General features: G+C 56.8%; 8 protein-coding genes across 8 annotated transcripts; 5 read left to right on the forward strand and 3 right to left on the reverse strand.

Moving 5' to 3' along the window:
- Positions 1-408: 408 nt before the first annotated feature.
- Positions 409-3,289, reverse strand: GCG54_00009852 (Serine/threonine-protein kinase pkn1; the record flags this gene model as incomplete). Its single annotated transcript, XM_045409789.1, has 3 exons — positions 409-571; positions 646-869; positions 1,238-3,289. The coding sequence occupies 3 exons, from the start codon at positions 3,287-3,289 to the stop codon at positions 409-411; spliced, it is 2,439 nt and encodes an 812-aa protein (XP_045271326.1).
- A 749-nt stretch (positions 3,290-4,038) lies between these two features.
- On the reverse strand, positions 4,039-5,827 carry GCG54_00009853 (Pantothenate transporter FEN2; the record flags this gene model as incomplete). Its single annotated transcript, XM_045409790.1, has 7 exons — positions 4,039-4,163; positions 4,223-4,322; positions 4,373-4,673; positions 4,728-4,852; positions 4,913-5,451; positions 5,500-5,552; positions 5,607-5,827. The coding sequence occupies 7 exons, from the start codon at positions 5,825-5,827 to the stop codon at positions 4,039-4,041; spliced, it is 1,464 nt and encodes a 487-aa protein (XP_045271327.1).
- Positions 5,828-6,846: 1,019 nt separating this feature from the next.
- On the forward strand, positions 6,847-8,265 carry GCG54_00009854 (Glutathione-binding protein GsiB; the record flags this gene model as incomplete). The annotated part of the gene is made up of 1 exon (XM_045409791.1): positions 6,847-8,265. One exon carries the CDS (start codon positions 6,847-6,849, stop codon positions 8,263-8,265), a length of 1,419 nt encoding a protein of 472 aa, XP_045271328.1.
- A 70-nt stretch (positions 8,266-8,335) lies between these two features.
- Positions 8,336-9,897, reverse strand: GCG54_00009855 (uncharacterized protein; the record flags this gene model as incomplete). Its single annotated transcript, XM_045409792.1, has 9 exons — positions 8,336-8,372; positions 8,428-8,847; positions 8,906-9,043; positions 9,105-9,165; positions 9,225-9,366; positions 9,418-9,440; positions 9,496-9,586; positions 9,649-9,687; positions 9,742-9,897. 9 exons carry the CDS (start codon positions 9,895-9,897, stop codon positions 8,336-8,338), a joined length of 1,107 nt encoding a protein of 368 aa, XP_045271329.1.
- A 2,487-nt stretch (positions 9,898-12,384) lies between these two features.
- GCG54_00009856 (Aminopeptidase) lies at positions 12,385-14,105 on the forward strand (the record flags this gene model as incomplete). Its single annotated transcript, XM_045409793.1, has 5 exons — positions 12,385-12,512; positions 12,573-13,236; positions 13,285-13,336; positions 13,387-13,865; positions 13,926-14,105. 5 exons carry the CDS (start codon positions 12,385-12,387, stop codon positions 14,103-14,105), a joined length of 1,503 nt encoding a protein of 500 aa, XP_045271330.1.
- Positions 14,106-15,623: 1,518 nt separating this feature from the next.
- On the forward strand, positions 15,624-17,813 carry GCG54_00009857 (uncharacterized protein; the record flags this gene model as incomplete). Its single annotated transcript, XM_045409794.1, has 1 exon — positions 15,624-17,813. One exon carries the CDS (start codon positions 15,624-15,626, stop codon positions 17,811-17,813), a length of 2,190 nt encoding a protein of 729 aa, XP_045271331.1.
- Positions 17,814-20,379: 2,566 nt separating this feature from the next.
- On the forward strand, positions 20,380-21,602 carry GCG54_00009858 (Neutral protease 2-like; the record flags this gene model as incomplete). Its single annotated transcript, XM_045409795.1, has 4 exons — positions 20,380-20,602; positions 20,659-21,326; positions 21,383-21,511; positions 21,564-21,602. 4 exons carry the CDS (start codon positions 20,380-20,382, stop codon positions 21,600-21,602), a joined length of 1,059 nt encoding a protein of 352 aa, XP_045271332.1.
- A 478-nt stretch (positions 21,603-22,080) lies between these two features.
- GCG54_00009859 (Acyltransferase mlcH) lies at positions 22,081-23,377 on the forward strand (the record flags this gene model as incomplete). The annotated part of the gene is made up of 3 exons (XM_045409796.1): positions 22,081-22,165; positions 22,224-23,176; positions 23,231-23,377. The coding sequence occupies 3 exons, from the start codon at positions 22,081-22,083 to the stop codon at positions 23,375-23,377; spliced, it is 1,185 nt and encodes a 394-aa protein (XP_045271333.1).
- Positions 23,378-24,322: the final 945 nt, after the last annotated feature.

Raw genomic sequence — 24,322 nt, forward strand, 5'->3', positions numbered from 1 at the left:
TCATCATGAGTTCAGCCCGGTCATAATCTGTCCAGGGTCGCATCGTGCTGAGGCGCCCAACTCATTGTCCTTAAACAAGATCATCACGATTGCGACCTATTCTCGAACTATCCAATGAACCCAAAGTCTGATTCGAGGAATTTTGGTATTCGGTACCTAGATCTGAGATGAACTGAGATAAGTAGGCCACATGTGACAACTGGCGGTGACAACAACGCCCTAAAGGAGCGCCCATCCAGGCAGTCCGCACCAGCGATAGTGGACACCCACCAATAAGTAGATACCGACGTATCAAAGATGAAGAAGAGTTTTATCGCTCAGAATGCCCCAGGTTTACGTCAATTGATGAAAACTAATAGTTGTGATCGTCTTTCTTGTCCAACTACTTCCCAAATTCTATCCTCTCCATCATGGTTGAATCAACGCTTGCAGTCGGCCTTTGTCAAGGATTTCGCCTTCTACGAGCCGTCCCGTCTCCTTGATTTCACCATTGACCAACTGGTAGCGGACGATGGTTGGGACGTTGTGAACGTCCCACTTGGTCCGATAGATATTATTGGGTACTTTCCACCTACGTGGAGTTAGTTGAGCTACCAAGAAACGACACATCGGAGCCTGAACATATGCCAGCAGATATCCACTCACTCGGGCCTTTGACCGACTTCAACGAATGCCATGTTCGGCGCCTTCTCGGCCGAGAAGGCGGCATTGATGTGTGGCAAGGCAGCTCTGACATCCGGGCACCATGACTCCCCTGTTTCCGGGAGGTTTGAAGTCGTAAATGTTATGAATAAGGGTGCATCGGGATTGCCAGGCAGTTCAAGAGCTTCCAAGGAGTCCGGTAGCGTGAAGGTTGAGATAATGGGCATCTTGGCGGTGACGGGCTACTTTCGCGAGACAACGACGAAATTGCTGAGCCAATGAAAGCAGAGGAAGCTGCGATTTAAGGGAGAGGAAAGAACAATGCGAAGCGCATCTTTCCTTAGAGACTATGAGGCGCGGTTTCTGCTAGTAGATAATGGCGTAATACCGATCCACTATGGTGTTGCCGGCCACGATCTCCGACACCGGCCGGAGTGGCTCCACAGCGCCGTTCCTTCAAGAGTGGGTACCCGGCCGTGGCCGGCATATATCACCGATCCTCATAAGATAACGCCATGAGCATGCCCGGAGTGACTGCCGCACGCCTGTCCGCTGTTTTAATGGACTCTTAGTGAGCAGAACTAGGCGCAACGACAATTCGAAACCCGTTCCCCCTCCAGAACCCCGCTGGTTCAAGACTCCCTCGGTACGTGCAGTTGGCTTTGACTTTTGGGCTGGAGAAACATCCCCCGCGTAGTACCCGACGAACCTTCTCTGGACCTTGCAACGCTTCTCGTTCGTCATTCTTCCACGGGTACTTGAACGCCGGGCTTGCCATATCTTCGCCCCAAAGAGTCGTGCACCATTCCCACACCTGACCCGCCATGTCATAGCACCCGTAGGGCGAGCGACCCTTTGGAAACAACCCAACTGCACAAGTATTGTTGAAACCGACCTCCTCTGAGTTTGCACCACCGGCTTCCCACTCAGTGCCCCAGGGATACACCAGCCCCTCGCTGCCAGCCTCGAACTGGTCGCCGCGAGACGCCCGCTCCCACTCGGGCTCCGTTGGAAGTCTGACCTCGTGGTCTGGCGGTATTTTCCCGCTCAACCGCCACCGTTCTGTCAGCCACTTGCAGTAAGCCCACGCATCGTGCCAGGTGAGATCAGTAGCTGGCGCGTTCAACCTTTCCGGGTCCGTTCCATCCGGGCTGAGCCAGTCTCGGCCGGTCTCCCGAGCAAACGCCGAATAGTCCCTGTTGATGACTGGATAGATGCCAATGCGGAAACTACCGAGTGAGATAGAGTTTTGTGGTTGCGAGTTGGGATGACTTTCAGAGCCCATGACGAATGTTCCAGCGGGTATTTGTGCGAGGGCCGTCAGGTTGCGGGGGTCGCCCAGAGAGGAAAGAATGCGTCCAGATTTCTCACGCTCCATAGGATTCAACAAGCCCCTTTCCACGACTTCCAACACCAGTTCGGCTACCGACTGTTCTAATTGTGAGTCTTTGGGAACGAGGTCGGCAATAAGCAGGGCAGCGCGATGAGATTCTGGTGACGCCCTGTCAAGCAACCGTTCCAACAGTGTTTCCGCTTTGGGAGAGCCTGCGAGACGGACCAAACAGCTTCTAATGACTGGCTGTGAAGAGCCTGGATTTGCATAGTAGAAGGCGAGTACTTCTTCGATTGGGAGAGTTGCGAGGTGTCGAGCTGCAAGTAATTGCTGAACCCCACTGCAGGACCAGGCCGGAGTCAACAACGATGTTGGCAAAGCCGACGTGCTTCGCTGGTCGACTCCCTTGGTTCTCAAAGCCTCCTCATAGGCCTTCAACGGGAGGTATTCGGCAGAAGTTTCATAAGAATAAACGACCTTAATCCACTCATCGAGGATGTCTTCGGCTTGTTCCGCTACACATCCAGCTCGAAGTGCCAAGGCGAACAAGGCAGGATTCGATGCGGAAGAGCCCAATCCTATGCCGTCCTGAATCAAAAGCTCTTGAGCTGCTCGCTTTCTTTGGATTATCAGAAGCGGTAGTATGTCGTGACGGGCCACGACTGACGGTAACACCCAGCAGCTGCAAACTTTGGTGTCCCCAAGTAAAAGAAGCCGGACGTTAGTTGCCGACTTCACCAAGACACTAACGGAGCCCAGAAGCTCAGTGGCCTCAACCGCAGCCCTATCGACCCCGTCTATGATGATTTGGAAGCCGCTTTCATGGACGCCCCTCGATGCCAATAGTTCCGGGACAATTTTCTCAACAAATGTCCGGAGAGAGTCGGCCCCATCGACGAAGAAGTAATATGGCTCAAGCTTGCCAGGTTTCCAATTTTCTTCGTGCGAATCCCCCAGCTCGTTGCGAATCACTGCACGGGACTCCCGGAAGCCGTCTGTTGCCATCCGATAGCTAACATATTTCGCGAATGTAGTTTTCCCGCTCCCACCGGTGCCAGTGAGGAACAGGATCCTGTTGTCGCGTACAACTTCGACAGCGGAGAAGTAGACCGGGACCTCGCGCTCGTCTCCGGCTTTGCGTTTCCGTAAGCCCTTGGCGGCTTTGTCTTCAAAGGTAAAGTTTGCTAGGAGTGGTATGTAGCCGTTGGCCAGGTCGGCGACGGTGCCATCCGGTCGGGTGAGCAGTGGCTCGCTGCCAAATGCTGCCGCTTTCGATCGCAGGCTTTTGATAGTATCCAAGAATGGGTCGGCCATATTGCAATTCTCATACACAACATTCTACACAACCGGCAACAGACACCGATGGGGCGATGAGCCGGGCTTATATACCGATATTCCCGGTGGAGAGACCCGATCTCTCGGGTCTAGTGCGGGGACGCCATCGGCACGAAACCGGAGGGGGGAACCAGGGGGCCCTGGATGCCTCGATTTTTTTGATCCATCTGCCTGACTGACTGCGAGGCGCTAAGCTAATTCTTCTTCAAGACCAGTATTTCGTGTAGAGATTATGGCTAATGGGGCTTTGTAGGTGTCTCAGAGAAGATGCTGGCAATTCCAGGTCCAAAATCACCATCATGACGGACGAGGATTAATCGGTCCAGCATTTCCGCGACTTTTTACGTCATTCTCTATTGTTGACATAAGTCATCTAGTTGAACAAAAGGAGCGTCGTTTCTGCCCGGGTACTGCACCAGCTCTGTTGTCTTTATCATCAATGTGGTCCCGGTCACCAACTACGTTCCTGCCACGCCTCTACTAGACTGATTGTCCTCTTGTCCATGTTCGTACCTGTTTCCTGACACTCTCCCTTTGCCTCTCACGCCTGAAAGCGAGAAATTCATCTCTTATCCTCTGCTCACAAGCCCAATGGTCAATGGGATAGGCGTTCATTATCAACAACTTGGCCCCCCTCTGTACCCTGAACTTCTTGCTGGGCTCGCTTTTGACTGCGCGGGGATGAGTTAGCCTTTGAATACTGTCTATAAGACGCAGGACCTAGTAGCTTACTCTCTTCGTCGATACATGTACCACATGACAGTTACGCTGATGATCGCAAGACCCCCAAACAATATGAGAATTTGATATCCATATTTGTATTTGGGAGCATCGTATGTAGGAAACAAGACCACTGCAACATGTTCAGCGCTGTTTTTCATGATTTGCATGCAGTAGTAGTTAAAAACTTACAAGGCACCCAAAGCACAAAGGCGTAAGAAACCACGTTGGCCGTGGCAACCAACAGTTGACGGACACTGGGATCACCAGCGTTGAGTCTATTCGCCCAGCTCTGTGATATGTCAGTGATGTAAGCTTCAGCACTTCCAGAGATAGACCCACAATCAGAACTGGCGTCGCAGCCGAACCAGCGTACGAAAGATAGTATGCGAACATGAGAGCACCCTTAGGAATGGTCCAGACGGAGAGCAGAATGTTGGAGAGGATCATGAAAGCCTGCACAATGACAATCATCATATAGTTCTTCCCCGTGTGGTCGGCGATGATGCCCCAGATGATGGTAACAACGATATTCAGAGCGCTTCCACCGGTTGGATAGATATTCGCATCCACAACCGAGTAGCCCGCCGACTTCAGCCAAAGGTTGAAGTAGCTCGTCGCTGAATGACAGGCCGCGACCATACTAGACCGTCACTGTTAGCTTTGAAAATGACAGTCTGAGTTGGCGGCAACCTACGTGTATGGCACAACAAAGACCCAGATCTCCCAGCCAAGATAGATGCGCTTGGCCTCCTTCCATGTCAGCTTTTCTTGGGCCCTTTGGCCGAACCGCTCGATTCTCTCTACACCGTATTTGATATGCTACAGTTTCGTTAGCATCGAATAGACCCCTGGAATGACGTTGAAAGGGAGAAGACTTACTTCAGCTGACCAGTAAAAGGCGTTGGTGTTGTGCGGGAGATCAGGTAGTCCAAAGAACCCCCAGATGGCGATCGGAAGCGAGATGATGGCATCCATGATGAACAGCCACCTCCACCCAGCAAGACCATGACGACCGTTCATGCTGGTGTACAGCCCCGCCTGCAGATACCCGCTGAACATGCTGGCGATAGACTCGACCTGCAGCAGAATGGCCAGCCGCTTCGTCAGCTCCTTCGGCCCGTACCAGCCCCCGAGCATGGAGATGTAGCCGGGGAAGGCGCACGCCTCGAAGAGGCCGATGAAGAACCGCAGAGCGTACATGGTCTGGATGTTCTTGGCGAAGCCCATGCCGATGACGAGCAGCGACCAGATGACCTCGCACGTCGGGATCAGGACGGAGGAGCGCACGAAGCTGAGCTGCGTCATCTGGGCGGGGACGCTGCCGACCATGATGCCGAGGCTGAACCAGGTGTTTAACCAGTTGCGCTCGTTGCCGTAGAGGCCGAGATCTTGTTGCATACCGCTGACGAAGGCATTGCCTGGCAGGCTGTTAGCGGTGGTTGTCCAAATGGGAGAGAAGCACTTACTGTAGTTTGTTTGGTCGAGGTACTTGATGAAGTACCCAAGACAGACTGTAGGACTGCATATGCGTCAGGCAAGGCTCCGGTGAAAGATCGGAGTCGACGAAACTTACAAGAAGAAGAGGTCCAGTCTTTGGACATATGCGCGGTACTCCGGGTCTCCTTCGACAGAATCCCACACATATCCGAGTATCTTTCTCCACCACGAAGAGGTCTTCACATCGCCTGAAGGGTCCTCGGCGATGCTCACTGGCCTCGTCTCCTTGGAGTTCTTGTCCAGGTCAGACATCGTATCCGACACGGCCACAGGGGCGATGGTCTTCGAATCGGACATTGCAGCCAATAGCAAAAGATAAAATCAGGGCTGGACGTAATCGCCTGTCTCCAGTCACCTCTGATGCGCAGCTGCAGGTCGGAGCTCCGTTCAGCCCAGATCGCTATATACTTTGACACCTGCGAGCGCAACGATTTCTCCCGATCATGCTAACCACTTTCATAGAAACTAGATATTGAATTGACATGGGCTTTTACATCGTCGAGGTCCTGATTTGCTGCTGCAAATGGTGTCATCGTGTTCCTTGCGACCCAAAGTCGTCAAATCCTTCTGCCCCATTTCCAAGGGCGCCGTCGATGCTGCAAGTGGATAAGGGGGCTGGACCTGCCAGTGTCTCTCGAATTTGCCTGGGGACTTTAGTTCGAAGAGGAGTCCGGCAGGCATTGAAGACTGCCGCTGTCGGACGATAGCGACTGCATATGCGGCTCGACTCCGACATGTCGTGATAGGTGCCCCGCAATGTCGTTATCTCGCTCCGCTCTGTCGCCTTGCTAACCCCGGCTTGGTATGCCGGTGCCGACTCCGATCATTTGCTGTGTTTGCAGAATTTCGGTACGTTTTCTCCGGTGTGTATTTGTACATATTCTTCATGTTTTCAAGGACCGGGTTGAACCAGGCAATGGGTAGTAGGATATCTGCAGTCTCTGCGGTGTCGGCGACCGTAAACTAAAGAATTGTAATTGTGTGAGAATGTGTATTAGAATCTGATCTCGGCTTCTACAGCCCGCGTGGATGAGATTCCCCGGTGCCACAAAGACACGTCCCGGTGATATAGCATGCGTCGGCCACTTGCCCGGCCGGCTCTGCGCAAGGGTCGATCATCGCCGCGATCGCACATAAACCCCATGCGCCGCAGAGCGTTTGTCAAGATACCTTATCACTTTCCCTCAATTACACTGCTGCAGTAGGTCGTCGATATCGGGTTGAAACCTCCCGAAATCTCCCACATCTTGGTATCAATCCCACGCTTCCACCCATCCTATTCCCGGCCAACCAATACCCCCAACCAAACCACCACAATGACGCCAGAAACCCTGCGCATATCCCTCGAAAACGTCGACTTCCGCCTGCCAACCCAGGTAACCGACGACGCCAGCGTCACCGCGCTCAAAAGCCTCGTCTTCGAGCCGCTCCTTCGCTGGCAGCCCCACGGCAAAATCCAGCCCGGCCTCTTCGACCGGTGGTCGCACTCCGACGATGGGCGCACCTGGACCTTCCACATCCGCGACGGCGCCGTCTTCCACGATGGCAAGCCGTGCGTCGCCGAAGACGTCGTGAGCTACATCCTCGGACTGCTGGACTCGCGCGACTACTTCGGCATGCGCTGGAGCTACAGCCGCTACTTCGCGCGCGCGACGCTCTCGGCGCCTGACGCGCGGACGGTGAGAGTTGAGAACCCGGAGGTGTTTGCGCATGTGCTTGACATCTTTTGCGAGTTCTGGCCGGTGAGGGTGGACGGGGATGGCAAGCCGGTGCTTGGGACGGGGCCGTTTCGCGTGGTGGAGTTTCAGCGGGAGGATGGGGTGGGAAGGGCGAGGTTGCAAAGGGTGAGTCCATCGCGGCATGGGACTCCGCATGTTGTTGTTGCGACGCAGGAGGGGAATGCGGCCAAGAGGTTGCAGCAGCTGCGCGACGGGGAGGTGGATGCGGCGCTGAACTTGGAGAGGGTCGAGGACCTTGGCCTACTGGATTTTGATGCGTCGCTGCGATGGGGCAGGGTTACGAGTACCCTTTCTGCGATATACTACCTCAACTGCACCGAGGGCATCTTCCGGTCTGCGAAGGCGCGTCTGGCGGTCAACCTTGCTGTGGACAACGATGCCCTGGTGAAGGAGGTGTACAAGGGTTTCGCGCTTCCGTCGGCTACTATTGTGAGTCCTTTCCACCTCGGCTTCCCGGAATCACAGCTGCAGCCTATTCCCTTCAACCCAGAACGTGCGAGGGAATTGCTCAAGGACGCGGACGCGACAGGGCCGCTCATCCTCCGGACCCCGACATACATGCCAGAGCACGCGCAGAAGATCTCCAGCTTCGTCGCCAAGTCCTTGAAAGCGGTTGAGTTTGACGTTGAGGTTCGGGTTGAGACCAACCGGCCAGAGTACGCTCGGCAGATTGGCCTTCAAAAGCAGATTGGGGACCTTGCATTGTTTGATTCGACGCCTAATAGCACATTCAGAGTACTGGACGACAAGGTCTCGAGCTCGTCTCACGCGACGTGGTGGCTGGGTTACCATGATGACGACGTTCAGGGTTTGTTCCAGGCGGCAAGGGGTAGAATCACAAGAGAGGATAGGGCAGAGGCTTACTCGGCCTGTCTGAAGAGGCTTCAAGAGAACCCGCCGTGGCTGTATGTTGCACACCCGGAGGTGGTCTGGGCAACGAGGCATGATACTTCACTAAGAATTGGCCACTCGGGTATACTTACGCTGGAGGATTGAAACCTTCTCAGCCCTGAAAACATCAGAGATTCATAGCTAGACTGTAGGTATCGAAAAGAGCTTCCTGCGCTCACGAGTTCTCGGGTCTACGACCAGAGACAACATACCTGCCACACATATTAGCATCCTCCACACCAATCACCACCAGGTATGAAAACTTACACAGGCCACCAAACATGTATCGTCGGGTCCCTCATCTCCTTCCGTGCCTGGGAGCAGAGCACCAGCACCTCCTCCCTCGACCACCCCTTGATATTCGTCAGCGTCCCCAGCGCCGCCGTCTCCAGGAACGTGTCGAGGTTCGCCAGCCCCCAGCCGCCAATGTCCTTCATCATGCGGTTGCGCGGCCACGTGTTGGTCGGCCACTTGTACACCGTCTCCTGGACGTCGACGAAGCCGCGGTCGATGAGCAGCTGCTTCCACAGCAGCGGCAGGCGGAGCGTGCGGTTGATCTTGTCCATGGCGTCGACGACCTCGACGGCCCACTGCACGAGGAAGCTGTCCTTGGGGATGGTGTCGTCGTCGCTGCGGGCGTCCATGCAGACGTCTTGGGCTTCAAACCAGCCGCCGGGCTCGAGTTGGCTTGGGAGGGGTGAGTGATGGTGTGGAGGATGGGAGGGATGGGTGGGATGTGGCTTACTTGTAAATGCTGTCGACGAGTTTTACGGGGTCGAGGATGCTGCCGCTAAGGGTGCGGGAGAAGATGAAGTCGAACTTCTTGGACCAGGTCCAGTTTTTTTCAATGTCGTCAATCTCGAAGGAGCAATTTGGGGGCATGCTAGCACAGCATCAATATTGAGGCACGGGCTTGCCGAAGATATGGCATGTGAAGAACTCACAAGTCGGGCTGCACCGGGCTGATGTCGACGCCGATGACCTCAGCTTCCGGGTTTTGCTCAGCTGCAAGTGGAGTTGTCATGAGCCCAAGAATCGAAGTGACTCGCGGCAGTGAAACTCACCATACTCCAAAGCCCAGATGCCAGTGCCTGTTCCCAAGTCGAGCACTCTGTTGGCCCCGTTCACTTTCGGGCAGGTACACAGGTAACCGCGGAATGTCCTCATGAACAGCTCATGCTGCAAGTCCAATCGGTCTTGCTCGACCTGTGAGTCGTGTGTTAGTCGCATAAGATGCTTAGCAAAGTCTGAACGTACGTTATCGTGGGGGAAGTAGTATTCTGGACGACATCAGCATTCATCATCAAGACACATTGGTCCGCAAGGGTTGCATACTTCCTCGGGATTGAGAATGGTAAAGACGGCCGTATTCGTCTTCGAACTTGAGCACGGATGAACGGATAGAAGTAAGGGAATCGCGGACGGACTGTGAAGGAGACTAGATCAATGGCTGAACAGCAACGACGAAGACGAGTCAAGTAGACGTACGACGTTGATGGCCGAGTCGGTCTCAGTCTCATCCGGCGCCTTCACGATAATTCATCAGCACATCCACTCCACCTAGCCCCTCCCCACTCGGACCCGTACAATGATACCCGTCGCCGGGTTCTCCGCTCCCTGGGCAGCAGTAACGGCACCCGCCGCGGTGCCCGCTTCCCCGGCCTCTGGGGCGATCGCGGGCGCCGGCGGGGCCGCTGCCGGCGGGGAAGAGCGCGTCTCTTCTCCCTGAGTTGCCATCGCTGCTGGAAGAAGGCAAAGGTCACGCGAGATCCTGCCCAAATGTCGATGCTGCTGTGGATAGTCGTTCGCCGTTTAAACACCGCAGCTACCGAGTGAAGGTTTGTGAGAAAAGGTACTGAAGGGTGGGCACGGTGAGTTCGCTCGCTGCGAGGGGCGATCCAAGTGTTTTATCCACTGGGCTGAGCAGAACTTCCCCCCTCCCCCGTCCCATCCCCACCATACTTTCCAAGGGTTAGTGCCCCTTCAATTCCCTGCCCCTCGGCGTGAGCAACCGTCGCCCTCCATCACACACCGCACACCGGTTTAAAGGAGTCGCTGCTGCAAGGTGTGTTGGTGTGTGCTGAGGTGTGGTGTGGTGCGGTGCCCAGCTTCCCGGAAATCAGTTGGCAGCGGGGGTATTCGTTAGCAGAAAGCTCCTCCAATGGACGCTGATGGGATGCGAGTCCCTGACTAGCGATTGCAGAAACGGCCGCGCAAGGGTGGCTCTGAATCGCCGACACGTGGGAGCGACGAACGGGGCGTTTAAGCGCCCTTTGTGAGTGGACGATTGGGACGAGGTCGCTAGCCATTCAGGATTCTGTCAACGGGTTTTCTTCAGCGAGAGAGACATGACCAGGGGGGAGATATCCGGATACCTGGGAGTGGAAAGTCGCGCGCGTGGAGCGGTGACCCGCGAACCTGGTAAGATGTGCGCATCATGTTGCGCAATGTTTCCAGGGGCTGATTCAGGCTAGTGATTGACCAGCGACCGATGACGCAGTGAGGAGCATTGCGGGAGGCATATCTGTGATGGTAAGACGAGTGACAGATCTCTACGGGCGGGCTTTCAAATCGCCGAAGAGGCATCGAAACTTGGAGGGTTGCAATCATTCATTCATTGCATTAGTTGGCCGCGCAGACTTTTGGCATTTCAGCGCTGTTCCTTGCGGGGTTCACCCTCCTTGTAGTATCGCAGCTGGTATGGAGCATCCCATCTTCATCATGCCATTTTCGGGAGTTTATTCGAGGCGGTCAAGCCAACAGACACGACAGGCACGACACAGGTTGAAGCGCCAATCAAGGAGCATCGTCGTGAAGGTGGCTTGAACCCTTGGGAAGCGGAGACACCGGCCCGGCCCGTAAGCCATTCCCCCCGCCACGGCGGAAACGGTAGGTCTCAGAGCTTTGAGCTGTGCATCTATCCTTTGACGACTCCCGCTATGAATGTTGTGCGTGAAGCCTACCAAACTGCGGAACGAATCGCGAGTTTCAGCGGGCAGCTGACATGGGCCCGATGATGATCGATCAAGTTTAGCGCAAGCAGCAGGACTGCGACGCCTGGTGCTCTCGGAACTGACCGCCGAAGTGCGGCCCCACATGCCCGAAGTCCGCGGCGGGAAGGTGGCACAATGCATCGGACATGAGAATAGCTTGAGTCCAGGCTTGAAAACCAGAGAAATGAGTATCGACGCACAGTCCAACTTGCGCGTACCTAATATATGCCCCGCGGGTCATTTCGTCGATAATAGCAGTGTCCAACACCTATCCTTTCCACTTCCCTTCTGGTGCGCGCGCAGGGCGGAAACACGCCGGTATTCGTCCTGCCACCAATAAGGGATGCATCGCCCGAATATGTACTAAAAGGTCTGTCTAGGCGTCTTTTTGTCCTTTCCGGATTCATTGGTTTGCTTAGTTGATGTGGATCTAAGTTAATCTGAATCAGGCAACGACAGTGGAAGATTTGTGTTCGGCGCCTTCAACCCGGGCTGTTGAACAGTCCAGCAAATGGGTCTCTTCAATCCCGTGATGATTGACATAATTCGGGTCACGCTCCAGCATGGAGGGCTCCAAAATGAGTGAGACTACATGCTTGAGAACTGTTATTGAAAACCAAAGGCTTGCGCTCTCTTATTCGGGTGCGCTCTCCAGGCTCAAATCATCCAAAAATTAGTTGTCGCCGTCGCAACACTTGGTGTAAGTGCAGAAGGTAAGCTAGGTATCGTGAGGAACGTGCCACAGGCACGTGAGCTTGGTGACTAATGAATCAATCACCACCGATAAGAAAGATAGAAAAGAAAGAATTGAAATCAAAACATCGGTCAGTGTTGACGACATCTCAAGCCAAGCCCGCTGACACCTTCACATTTCATAGTGCTTGGCTCTTGGCGGGCCCGACTTTCCCCTCACCTCGCCCCGACGACCTTCCCGATCCGACCATCGGTTCATGAGCTCACCCCCGCAACCCGCGGCCGATTGGACTCTCGCGACGACCAAGTTTCTCGGCGGCCCGGGATGAGCATGCGATGTTCTTGTTGGTATGGTCGTTTCGCTGCTGCGGTGGCACGCAAAGCCGGCTGGCAGCCGCGAAAAGTCAATTGGACCTTGAAGGGCGGTGGCGGCGCGAAATGAGATAGAAATGCAGCCTGCCGCCCTGCGTAGACTGCGTCGCTGCGCTTCTGTTTCCTGCAGTCTCTGGTTCTCAATTGCCTCTCGCAAACCGCAGCCATGAAGTTCTCCAAGACGACCGCCGCGACGTTGCTGTCGCTGGCCTCTGGCGCTGCCGCTGCCACGAACGAGACGTGCCGGCCCAAGGTAGACTCGGAGCAGCTCCAAGCTGACCTGACGACTGAAAAGTAGGTGACCCAGCCTGCAAGATGCCTCCTCCTGATCATCACTAACACGTTGCGGCACAGCCTAATGGCCAACCTCGAAGCCCTCAACGAAATCGCCTTCGCCAACGGCGGCAACCGCGCCTTCGGCCTGCCGGGCTACGCCGCCTCGGTCGACTACGTCTGGGACCGCATCTCCTCGATCCCCGCCACCCGTGCCTGGAAGCAAGACTTCCCCGCGACCTTTGGCCAGGTCGTCTCGATCGACTTTTCCATTGACGACGAGTCCATCTACGTCTTCGGGCTGACGTACTCGCCCTCGACCAGCGAAGAGGGCATCACCGCGGAGCTCGTGCTGGGCCCCGACGGTGCCGCGGGGTGCGACGCGGCGAACTACGACGGCCTGGACGTGGCGGGCAAGATCGTGCTCGTGCAGCGCTTCCGTTGCCCGACGGGAGGCACGCTGGCGGGAAGAGTGAGGCCTGCGGCGGCGGCGGGCGCGGCGGCTGTGATTGTGTATCACGACATTGAGACGAACGCGACGGCGGGGAGTTTGAGCGCGCCGGACCCGGAGGGATTTGTGCCGGCTGGGTTTATTAACCTCGCGGACGGGCTGAGGATCAAGGAGAGGTTGGATAGTGGGGAGAGTGTAACGGCGCGCTTTCAGCAGACGCAGATTGTGGAGGAGCGGATTACGCAGAACGTGTTTGTCGAGACGGAGGAGGGCGATCCGCATAACGTCGTCATGGTATGTTCCTGAAGGCTGATGCTGGAGAGTGTGTTCTGACGAAGGCAGCTTGGAGCTCATTTGGACAGCGTGCAAGCCGGCCCGGGCATCAACGACGACGGTAAGCCATCTTCACCACCCGACATTCTCCAGAGACTGACAACCCCCCAGGCTCCGGCACCAGCCTCCTCCTCGAGCTCTTCCTCGCCCTGACCAAATACCGCACCAAGAACAAAGTCCGCTTCGCGTGGTGGGGCGCCGAGGAGAACGGCCTGCTCGGGTCCAAGTTCTACTGCGCCAACCTGCCGCCCTCCGACGTGGACGACCTGCTGGTGTACCTCAACTTCGACATGGTGTCCAAGGGCTTCTTCGGGGTGGCGGACACGGACGGCAGCAGCCACGGCAGCGTCGCGCCGCCGGGGTCCGACGTGGTCGAGCACATCTACGAGGCGTACTTTGCCGATAAGGGGCACGCTGTCACGCCGGCGGTGCTGACCAACGGCAGCGACTACGCGTCCTTCTGGCAGATCCTCAACAAGCCGTTTGGGTTTTTGCACACGGGCACGGCGGTCGCGCAGGACCCGTGCTATCACCAGGCGTGCGACACGATTGCGAACCCGGACCCGGAGGTGATTACTGTGAATGCGAGGGTGAGTTTTCTTTCGTGAAGATGGGTAAAAGAGGGTGAGGCTAATTTGTGTGTTTGTCAGGCTGCGGCGCATATGGTGACTGTGCTGTCTCTCAACGGCACCGAGTTGATCCCGAAGACGTCTGTGAATGCGACCATGCTGAGCCATCTGCAGACGCGCAGTTTGGAGCCTGATGTGATTCGGATCGAGGAGTTGGAGGCGCTGGGGGAGCGTCATCTCGGATGCGGTCATGACATTTAGATGTTCTTCGGGAGGGAACGGGAATAGTTACTCGCGTGTCATACAAACATGGAATTCATAGTAAAGAACAAGGGGTTTAAACAAATGCAGCATGTCATTAAACAACATATTTGCTTCAGTCATCGAACCACCTCATCTTACATGGACAGAGCAACCAGTGACATGTCGTCAAAAGATCAATGGTGCCGCCGGCTGGGAGTGTTAGCTGGCACTGCAAAATTAGCGCAGGAGTGATGAGCAGAAAGTCTCCAGAACAGGATGCAACAAAAGGACTCGGCATCGGGTGCGCCAACAGCTCCCTGTCGTCGTCCCCAAAGACCGGGGACGCCGGCCTCCCACTGCATCCGAAGGAAGGGAAGCGAGATGAGAAAACAGCCCCCATCAGGTTTCTGGTCTTGGAGAACAATCCCCAGCTGCCACGTAGACACTGGTCTTGTGTTTTCTTTTTTGGCATGCACAGCAAGTTCAGCCTGACAGACGGCGCTGGTGAGCATGTGAAGAATGTGAAGAGTAACAACGCCGCCGATTGCCCGACGAACGAAGCCACACAGCTCCCGCTCCGCAGCGGGCGCCTCGGTCCGCGGCAGGGCATGGCTCGCCGTGTCGGGTGTCGCCCCATAAGGCCCGCCGGTGCGGTGCCCTGCGCAGCTGAACAAATAAGCCCGGGGCGTCGCCTCTCGGCGTAAGATGTGCATCGTAAAAGAGTAAGTATCAAGGTACGATCAACAACAGTCGAGAACACATCACAGTCGATGTGTGGCGGCAACGCGGATCCCCACCTCTTGTATGCAAGGTAGCTACAGGTGGATGTAGCATTCCATGCCCCCCAATTAGAGGCTTGTCAAGCGCTGACTCAACCCGCAGCCCAGGCCAAAAGATCTCGTGTGAGACCAAATGATGCATGCGGTTCACGTCACACAAGGGGGCATCACCACCGCGTCAAGATGATTGGCCGCGGCGTTCTGCTGCCAATCGAAGCCCGCCTTCTCGAACGATGCTGCGCGCGCTACCCCCGATGCCCCCCGGAAGCGAAGTGCAGGGCCAAGCAAGACGTTACGCCTGTTGGAGACATGGACCCTGTCGCTGTCGCTGTCTCTGTCTATGTCTCAAGGTGTCTGCCTGTTGTTGCGGTGCGCCTTTTGCCTGCAGTCAGCCCAAGTGCGCGCGCCGCTCCCTAGTTTCCGGTTTTCCCAATCCCAGACCCAGCCCTGTGGGCGTTTCTCATCTCTCCCTTCTTTTAATCAAGTCGGGGATCTGTTGATCTGATCTGCTGGGGTGGAAGGGTAGAGCAAGGCCAGGCAGCATCATTGCAGAGCATGCTTAAACACCCAACCAAGCTCCGTCATTCGCACCTTATCCTGCGTGCCTGAACACCATCACACATCCACAGCTCTGCCTGCTTCCTGCACCAGATTCCCTCTCAAAAGAAGACTGATATCTGATCTGACCTGATCTTATCGTGGAACCGCGCCCTGGCAAGGCAGATAAGAAAGCAAAACCACAAGAAAAGAACATACCATGTCCGATACCGCCATCTTCCCCGTCAGCAGCGACCCCCTCCTCTCGCGGCGAGCCCAAGCCCATGGACACGGCGGCGCGATAACGTCAGACTTCTTCCAGCCAGGGCTGCTGGGCGGCTACGACTACCCGGTGCTGTCATCCTTTCTCCCAGCCCCAGCCTCGCCGCCCGTGATGATGGACCAACAGCAGCAGACGACAACAGTCACCCCTCCGCCGTCCTCAAGCAGCCCGGCGGCGGAGGGGGGCCGGCAGCAGAACCTCCTCAGCCTGCCCATCCTCCCGCACACGCCGCCCAAGACCCCGCCGTCGCAGGTCCTCATCAACCACCAGCTCCCGATCGCAGTCCACGTCCCGCAGCCACCGCCCGCGAAGAAGAAGCGCGCAAGCAGACCGAAAGTCAGATCGGGCTGCATCACCTGCAAGATCCGCCGCGTCAAGTGCGACGAGGGCAAGCCGACCTGCACCCGCTGCGCCAAGGCCGACATCAAGTGCGACGGCTACGTCAAGGACGCCGCCGAGCAGAAGCGCGCCGCCGAGCGGGACGCCGTCATCCGCGCCGCGCAGAGGAACAAGGTCCTCCTCCCGCGGCCAGCAGCAGACGCCAGCCCGGCCGCCGCAACCCCGGGGCCGGTGCTCGTCCGGGCGAACCCGGCGCAGGTGCGGATCGACACCGCCGACGTGAGCTACTACGACCTCTTCCGCCACCAGCTCGTCCGCGACCTGGCCGGCTCGACGCACTCCGACTTCTGGTCGCGCATCGTCATGGCCGAGAGCGCGCGCGACCCGTGCGTCAAGGAGTCCGTCCTCGCCATCGGCGCGATCGCGCAGACGCTGTTCTTCCGGACCGCGCGGGGCAACACGCTCGGCAGCACGCAGCCGCCGGGGATGAAGCCGTGGGGCGGCGGCGGCGGCGGCGCGGAGATGCTGCAGGCGGGGGCGGCCGGGTTCCTGGATCATCACCACAAGGCGGCGCTGCAGCACCATCTGCGCGCGGTGTCGGTGTACAGGCAGCGGATCCAGATGGGCACGGCGGGGTCGTCGCCGCGGTCGGTGATCATCATGACGCTGCTGCTGATCGCGTTCGAGTTCATCCAGGGGAACATGAAGAGCGTCGACTCGCTGATGGGCACGGGGATGCGGCTGATCGAGGAGGCGAGCACGCTGATGAAGAGGCGGTCTTCTTCACGCGACAGCGAGGAGCCGCAGGTGAGGGTGGCAGCACCCCCGCGCGAGGACGAGATGGACGACATCGAGCACCTCCTCCCCTGCCTCTCGCTCATGTCGGGCTTCACGCACTTCTTCAACTCGCACCGCGCGACCATCTCGCGCATGAACAGCACGCCGGCCCCGGAGCTGCCGCAGCCGGGGGTTACCCCCGCGGCCAAGATGCAGGTCCTCTGGGGCAAGTTCTTCACGCGCGCGGTGGCGTACACGATGCGCTGGATGCACACGCAGATGAAGCACCTCCCGCCGCCGGCGGACGCAGCCCGCGAGAGGGGGCAGTTCCTGTCGTATCTGCGGCTGTGGCAGGCGATTCTGGAGACGTACCTCGCGGACCCGGGCTTGGAGGCGCAGACGCGGCGCGCGCTGGAGATGATAAGGATACACCGGCTGATTATGTACGTGCTGGTGAGTGCGAGCCTGGATGGCAGCGACATGGCGTTCGACGCGCACGAGGAGGACTTCCGCGAGATGCTGCGGCTGACGCTGCGCTTCATGCGCGCCGACACGCCCGAGGAGCAGTTCCCGCTCTCGCGCGTCGCGTTCACCTTCGCCGAGGGGCTGACGACCCCCCTAACGACCATCATCGCCAAGTGCCGCAACCACGATTTGAGAATGCAGGCGGCGGGCCTGATGCGCGCGCTGTCGTGGCGCGACGGGGCGTGGGACGGGAAGGCGCTGGCGGTGGGCAAGCTGGGCGTGGTGATGCTGGAGGAGCGCGGGATGGATATGGAGGGGCGGATTCCGGCGGCGGCGGCGCGGTGGGTGTGGACGGATGCGAAGTGGGATCTGGAGCGGCGGGAGGTGGTGGCGACGTATGTGAGGCTGGCGCCGGGGGAGGACGGGCAGGTTGTGAGTGCGCATTTGGTGCTGGATATCGATAGTCCGCCTGATGCGTGTGGGTTGGTTGGGTGCGGTGGGGGACATGACCCGTTTGAGGATCCTGGGATGGGGATGGAGTTGTGAGATGTCGAGTGGAAGATGGCAAGATCGGGGGAGGTGTTTGGAAAGGTTGGCTGAAGATGCCCTCGTCATGGTGGGGCGACGGTCGTGATGGTCATCGTGAGGTATGGCGGTTCCGTTGTTGCATTTTGGGGGGCAAGGTGTTTCGGACAGAAAAATCGTATAGGTAATCATCATCACCCTGCATCGTCAAATCGGAAATGAGTTTCTGCTTTCGCTCTTGTGTATTCCTTTCATGCTGAGGACGGCATCTTGGAAAAGGCCTTCCTGTATGGGCATGGTGCGGTCTGCGACCTGCAACCTGGAACCAGCGCGGCATCAACAGCTGCCACTTTGCCTTGGCAACTTGGCAAATGCTTAGCCGTCGGAAAAGAGGTCAATGCCAAGACTGAGGCTGCTGAAGAAAAGGTGACTGCATTCATGGATGTGTAGCTTGACAGACGTGATCAGTTGACATGTTGTTGTCATATTTGAAGAAAGAGTATCCAAAACTTGTGGTTATGGGGTCACAACGGTGAGATGTTGTCATCACGGTAGCACCTTCACGAAATATGTAAGTCCGGTCAGGCAATTCTCGACAGCCACAAGAAAGCACCTGCGAAATAGAATCAGCCGGAGAAGATGACTCCGTTTCTCAGCAACGTAACAGTCTAACCCTGTTAATGACCATCTTCGTTCATTCGGGAAGGTCGGTAAACTCTTGTTCTCGTCGTACATCAACAGCGTGTCCTACGGCGTCCGTCACCCATCTCCGCACAGCGGGCCAGGGGTCTTGAACCCAACCAGCGAAGCGAGAGCCTTTGTCAATTAAGCAACATCGATAAGCATCCGATTCCCGTCTTCGCCCAGCAATTCCATTCCGCCAAGTCTCTTTCCCGCCGATGATCGGCATTGACATGCAATAAAAACACTCTGAGAGTTGCTCGAAGGCCGTGTCAAAAGTTAACTCGTGCCACTTCATGTTCAATCCGCCCCCAGTCGCGCCAGCGTCTAGACCCGGCACATGAGATCGGAATAGGAAGGTCGCGCTACCGACCCGCCTCCAATTGATTGGAGACGACATCGGAGCAACTCAACAACTGCCAACGGGGGGGAAATGCATCTCTGCCCAGACGCCTAAAGTGCCGCGGTGCCGTGCTCGCGGGACACTGTTCACAGGGGGGTCGGTATGTTCACGCTGTCAGCAAGCTGCATTCATCTCAAGTCAATGGTAACCTAACTGGAAGGTTGATGTTAGCGAGCATTATCTGACGACAGAACTTACAAGCCGTCTCACCACTGACGATGCCGAAAAAGGCATGTCGATGGTATTACAGGGTCTGCTTTTAAAGACAACCACGCCGTTCCGGAGCTCGCTCTTCTCAACGGCCTAGCCTACCCCGCAGACGATGCGACGCTACTAACGGGATATCGATCAACGACATAAGCTTCCCGCCGTCTTCTCTTGTTTCAACCCCTGACAAGTGCTTGATCCAGACATATATCCGTTGCGCGGGTACGTGCTTGAATACGAGTGATATATCGACCAGTAAGACGCGGAGGAGTTCCGTGTATTCATCAATCTATCCCCTCTTAGTCGAACGGACGAGAGCCGGGGGATGAAGTCTTTCCCGTCGGGCTTCCAAAGGGAGAATAAGGTAGGGCGCTATTCAGCCTCCCCCATCACATCACCCCACAGGCGATGCAGCCGCCTTCCCTCTGGGGCAAGAAACTCGTTTATCCCGACCCCATTAGCTGTTCTGACACCTTCTTACCAGATGCCTATCTCATTCTAGTGTCTCTCAGAGTAACGATGATGGCAGACGGACCCGGAGTCCGCCGCGTTCCTGATTGCTCATCACGTATCTCCACGCTCGTAGTGGCTAGCTCCTCGACCTTATTCTCGTTTAGCTCAAGGTTCGGTTAATCCTGCATCACCTTAATCACCCCCTCGGGCGCGTCTGGCGATATGAGGTGTGGAGAAAAAGTCCCCGGTGCGGCGACATGCCAAGAGCTTTAATCCCACGTCCTTTCCCCAGATTGCACACAACATCTCAACCGCGCAGTCTGGACCTCTCTCTCACTGCGTATCCTTCGGCACCCAGAGATCGAGTTTCTCTCTTGGCTTCTCTTGGCGAACATGAAGACCCCCGTCCATCATCGACTGTCGCATCCATCAGGGCTCGATGCCTTCCTCATCCTCGCCATGCCTCCGGCACTCGCTGCATTAGGCTCGCCTGGGCCCCTCATATCCGCAGAAGAAGCATAGACGCCCTCGCTTCGCACATTCCTCATTCGTCGCGACTCCCGTCTTGGCAGACGTCGATTCGACTTATTTCGCTGGGGCGGGCTTTGATGATGGCCAGGGAGTCGTCGACATGCGTCGGTTGAGGCACAAACGATGAAAGAAAACACCAAAAACATTGGAATCGCGACAAGTATATATATCGCGTCTGAGAACCTTGATGGCCAGCAATCCAGAGAACCTCACTCCCTCATCCCGCCAACGGTCTCCGCCCAGTCACCCCAATCCAGCCCTCTCTCTGGTCCTCCTGTCTTTCTCGGTCTTCTGCCCAAGCACTCCGCGACAATGAAGTTCCTCACCGGTCTCTCCTGCTTCGCCGCGCTCGCCAGCGCCGTGGTCGTCGACCTCAACAAGCGCGACAGCCCCCTCGACGTCAAGATCGAGGCCGTCGGCAACTCCGGCGTCAAGGCCAGCATCACTAACACTGGCGCTTCCGACCTGAAGGTCTTCAAGACCGGCTCCATCCTCGACAAGCTCGCCGTCGAGAAGGCCGAGGTCTTTGCTGGCTGTGAGTCGCTCGCGCCTTCCTCCCCTCCTGAAGACCGCATGCTAACACGAAAATAGCCGAGAAGGTCGCCTTCGACGGCATCCGCCTCCGCCTCCAGACCGCCGGCCTCGCCGAGGACGCCTTCGAGGTCATCCCCGCCGGCCAGACCGTCTCCGTCGAGTGGGACGTCGCCGAGGTGCACGACCTCTCCGCCGGCGGCACCTTCGACGTCGCGGCCAAGGGCTCCTTCTCCTACGCGGACGCGGACTCGACCGACATCGCCGGCACCGCGCCCTTCGCGTCCAACGTGCTCTCCGTCGCCGTCGACGGCGCCGCCGCCGCCAAGGTCCGCCGCGACTTCCACGAGCACGTCAAGCGCACCGTCGTCCAGAGCGACTGCACCGGCACCCAGCGCACCGCGACCACCAACGCCCTGAGCAACTGCCGCGCCCTCGCTGCCGCCGCGTCGTCTGCTGCCGTTTCGGGCTCTGCGGCCAAGATGACCGAGTACTTCAAGTCCAGCACGACTGCTACCCGTAACACCGTCGCTGGCGTGTTTGCCAAGGTCGCCAGCGAGTGCGGCTCGACTACCTCCGGTGTCTCGCGCCAGTACTGCACTGATATCTACCCTGCCTGCTCGTCGGGTGTCATCGCCTACACGCTGCCCAGCCAGAGCTACATGGTCAACTGCCCGACCTTCTTCACCATGACCGCGCTGTCCCGCACCTGCCACGCCCAGGACCAGGTACGTTTTTGCTGTGATGCGACCTTGGAGTGAGTGGAATTACTGACAGAGCATAGGCCACCACCGCCGTCCACGAGGTCACCCACCTGTCGCAGATCAAGGGCACCACCGACCAGTCTTCCTGCTACGGATACTCTTGCGTCCAGAGCCTGACCGCTGCGCAGAACCTCAACCACGCCGACACCGTAAGGTTTCTCCGACCACTGGCGGGCAACATTCATGCTGACATTTTCACAGTACTCTCTCTTCGCCAACGCCATCTACGTCGGCTGCTAAGCGCAGATTCTCGATGAGGGGTTCCAGAGCACTGGAGCTACGACCCGAAAACTTGGAAAGGGAGCCGGACATTCTGGCTTTGCGATGTTGATGACTGGATGTGAATGACTGAACGGGGAAGGAATGCTGTTCTTGTTCTTGTGTATAGGTTCTGGAGCAGCTTCGGCTGCACCACCTGTGAATACAACCCTGATGTTGATATGAGTGCTCTGAAGTTCGGACCGCGGTGACGAAAGGAGATGCCGAGGTTAAAGTGGTGGATTATGCGGGTACCGGGCCCCGTTAAATGCCTCCGGGTTTGGGGTTGTTGCGGGGGATCTGCATGAGCCTCCTCGGATTAGTAATAAGCCGGTATGAGAATGCCGGGGCCAGCTGTCACCTCGACTTCACCATCACATCTTCTTGTTGTCTGATTTTGGTCAACGGCAACGGAAGAGCGGATCTATATTCTTGAGACGTTTTCCGGCATATACACATCATGTCATCTTTCGAAGATTTCATTGACTCCGCAGTGCGGAACGCCGATATCCCGGGAGTGATGCTCTACGCCAGGGACAAGTCCGGTGAGTCTTTGTACGATCCGGGTGACTGAATCTTCTCACTCATACATCATCTCTGCAGGACATTTCAAGTACTCTCACGTCTTTGGGGATAATTTGAAGACCGGCAAGCCCCTAGCCGCCGACGATGTCCTCACCCTCGCCTCGGTGACAAAACTCCTCACCACCATCGCCGCCCTTCAGCTCGTCGAGCGCGGCATCCTCTCCCTCGACGACAGCGACGTCGCCCACCACGTCCCGGCGCTCGCCCAGAAGCCAATTCTAACCGGCTTCTCCGCCTCCGGCGCCCCCATCGAGGTCCCGCGCCAACAGCCCATCACCCTCTGCCACCTCCTCACCCACAGCGCCGGCAACAGCTACGACTTCCTCGACTCTGCGACGCGCGAGTGGCAGTCCCACCACGGGATCAAGCCTACGCGCGGCGCCACAGTGGAAGAGCGCTTCGTGTACCCGCTCATCTACGAGCCCGGCGCGAGCTGGGCGTACAGCTCGAGCTCCGACTGGCTGGGCAAAGTTATCGAGGCTGTGACCGGGCAGAGTTTGGAGGACTACATGCGCTCGCACATCTGGGACCCCCTCGGCGCGGAGAGCTTCACGTTTAGAGTGGAGAAGGTCAGGCCGCGGCTGTGGGGGATGAACACGCGCGACAGGGAGACGGAGAAGGTGAAGCTGCACCGCGGCCGCGAGCTGAACGATGGCGTGACGGACTGTTTGGGCGGGCAGGGCGTGTATGGGACCGCGGGGGACGTGATGAAGGTGTTGGAGTCGTTGCTTCTTGATGATGGGAAGTTGCTGAGGCCGGGGACGACGGCGGAGATGTTTAAGCCGCAGTTGGGGGAGAAGGCGAAGAGGAGTCTGTTGGAGGCGATGGAGACGCCGGAATGGGCGGTTGGGCACTTTCCTGTCACAGGCGAGTATGATTGGGGGCTGGGCGGGTTGCTGGTTGATGGGGAGAAGCACCCGAATAGGAGGTACGGGACGTTGATCTGGAGCGGCGCGTCGAATGTGTTTTGGGTATGTCACAGTGTCTCCGCCATGAATAACGAGGGAAATGCTGACTTTAGGCAGTGGATTGATCGAACTACGGGACTGTGTGGTTTTTTTGCAACACAGATGTTGCCGGCGGCCGAGGAGAATGTTAGGCCTTTCATCAAGGCTTTTGAAGACGAGATGTACGCTCGGTTGAAGCGGTCGAGACCCCGCGCGGCACTCTGAAAGGACATGATGTTCATTGCGGAGTTTGCTATACGTCCAAGGAAAGGGTAAGTTAGAAAGTAACATCTAGACTCACGAAAAAAAAGAGTTCAAATATCCGGCCCCTTTGGAAGGTTGAAGCTGCTTACTTTGGCAAGCTGAATAATACGAAAGGATCACCATTCGACGTTCATGCCTTATGAACTTTTGAAGGGTGGTTTGGTTGATTTCAAAGCAACCGGACAGATCGAGCGTGAGCGAGCTTGGCAACATTCGCAGTCGTCGGAAAGTTGATATATAAGCGGCGAAGGCTGGAATAGCAAGATATCATACCGAGGTTGGGTTGAGTTTAGGATGGGCTGGTCCCGCGCGGGATTATTGCATGGGGGTCGGATAGTTTTCCCCTTATTAGCATGAAGAGGCAAGTTTCAACGCGTTGATCGCAATTGGCCAATCGAACAGTCGATATGCCACCCTACCTAGAGTGAATCGAAAACAACCTTTCGACTTCACCATAGCGGTGAGCCTCGTCTTCTGTTGCTCCCCGGTTAGTTACGATGACGATACTCACAGTGACTTGGGCTCTAGCGCCGGGTCTTCTATGGCTTGCTTTGTATGCATTGATGGACTATCCTTTTCGTCTGGGCAGATCATTTCTCAGCCCCATGTGCAGCGTGGGGGTGCACACCACCGAGAGACTAGTGTGATCCAAGAACTCTGCTTTACTAAACAAATAATCATAGGAAAAGCACGCTGGGATTCTTTCCCTCGCCTAGTTGGTGTTCATTTGATTGCCACACGAGTACGCGACACAACGAAGTAGCAGGTGCTTTATCCCGCTATCACCGATCGGTCTCAAAAGAAAGTTGCCTGCCCTCTTATCGATCCTGATTCCTACGATAAATGTAATGTAGATATTGGCTTGGTCTGAGGAATGGTTTAGATTTGTATCTGAGTTTACTTAGG

Source organism: Colletotrichum gloeosporioides, assembly GCF_011800055.1.
Source record: "Colletotrichum gloeosporioides strain Lc1 chromosome Unknown consensus_1, whole genome shotgun sequence".
Taxonomy (NCBI): domain Eukaryota; kingdom Fungi; phylum Ascomycota; class Sordariomycetes; order Glomerellales; family Glomerellaceae; genus Colletotrichum; species Colletotrichum gloeosporioides.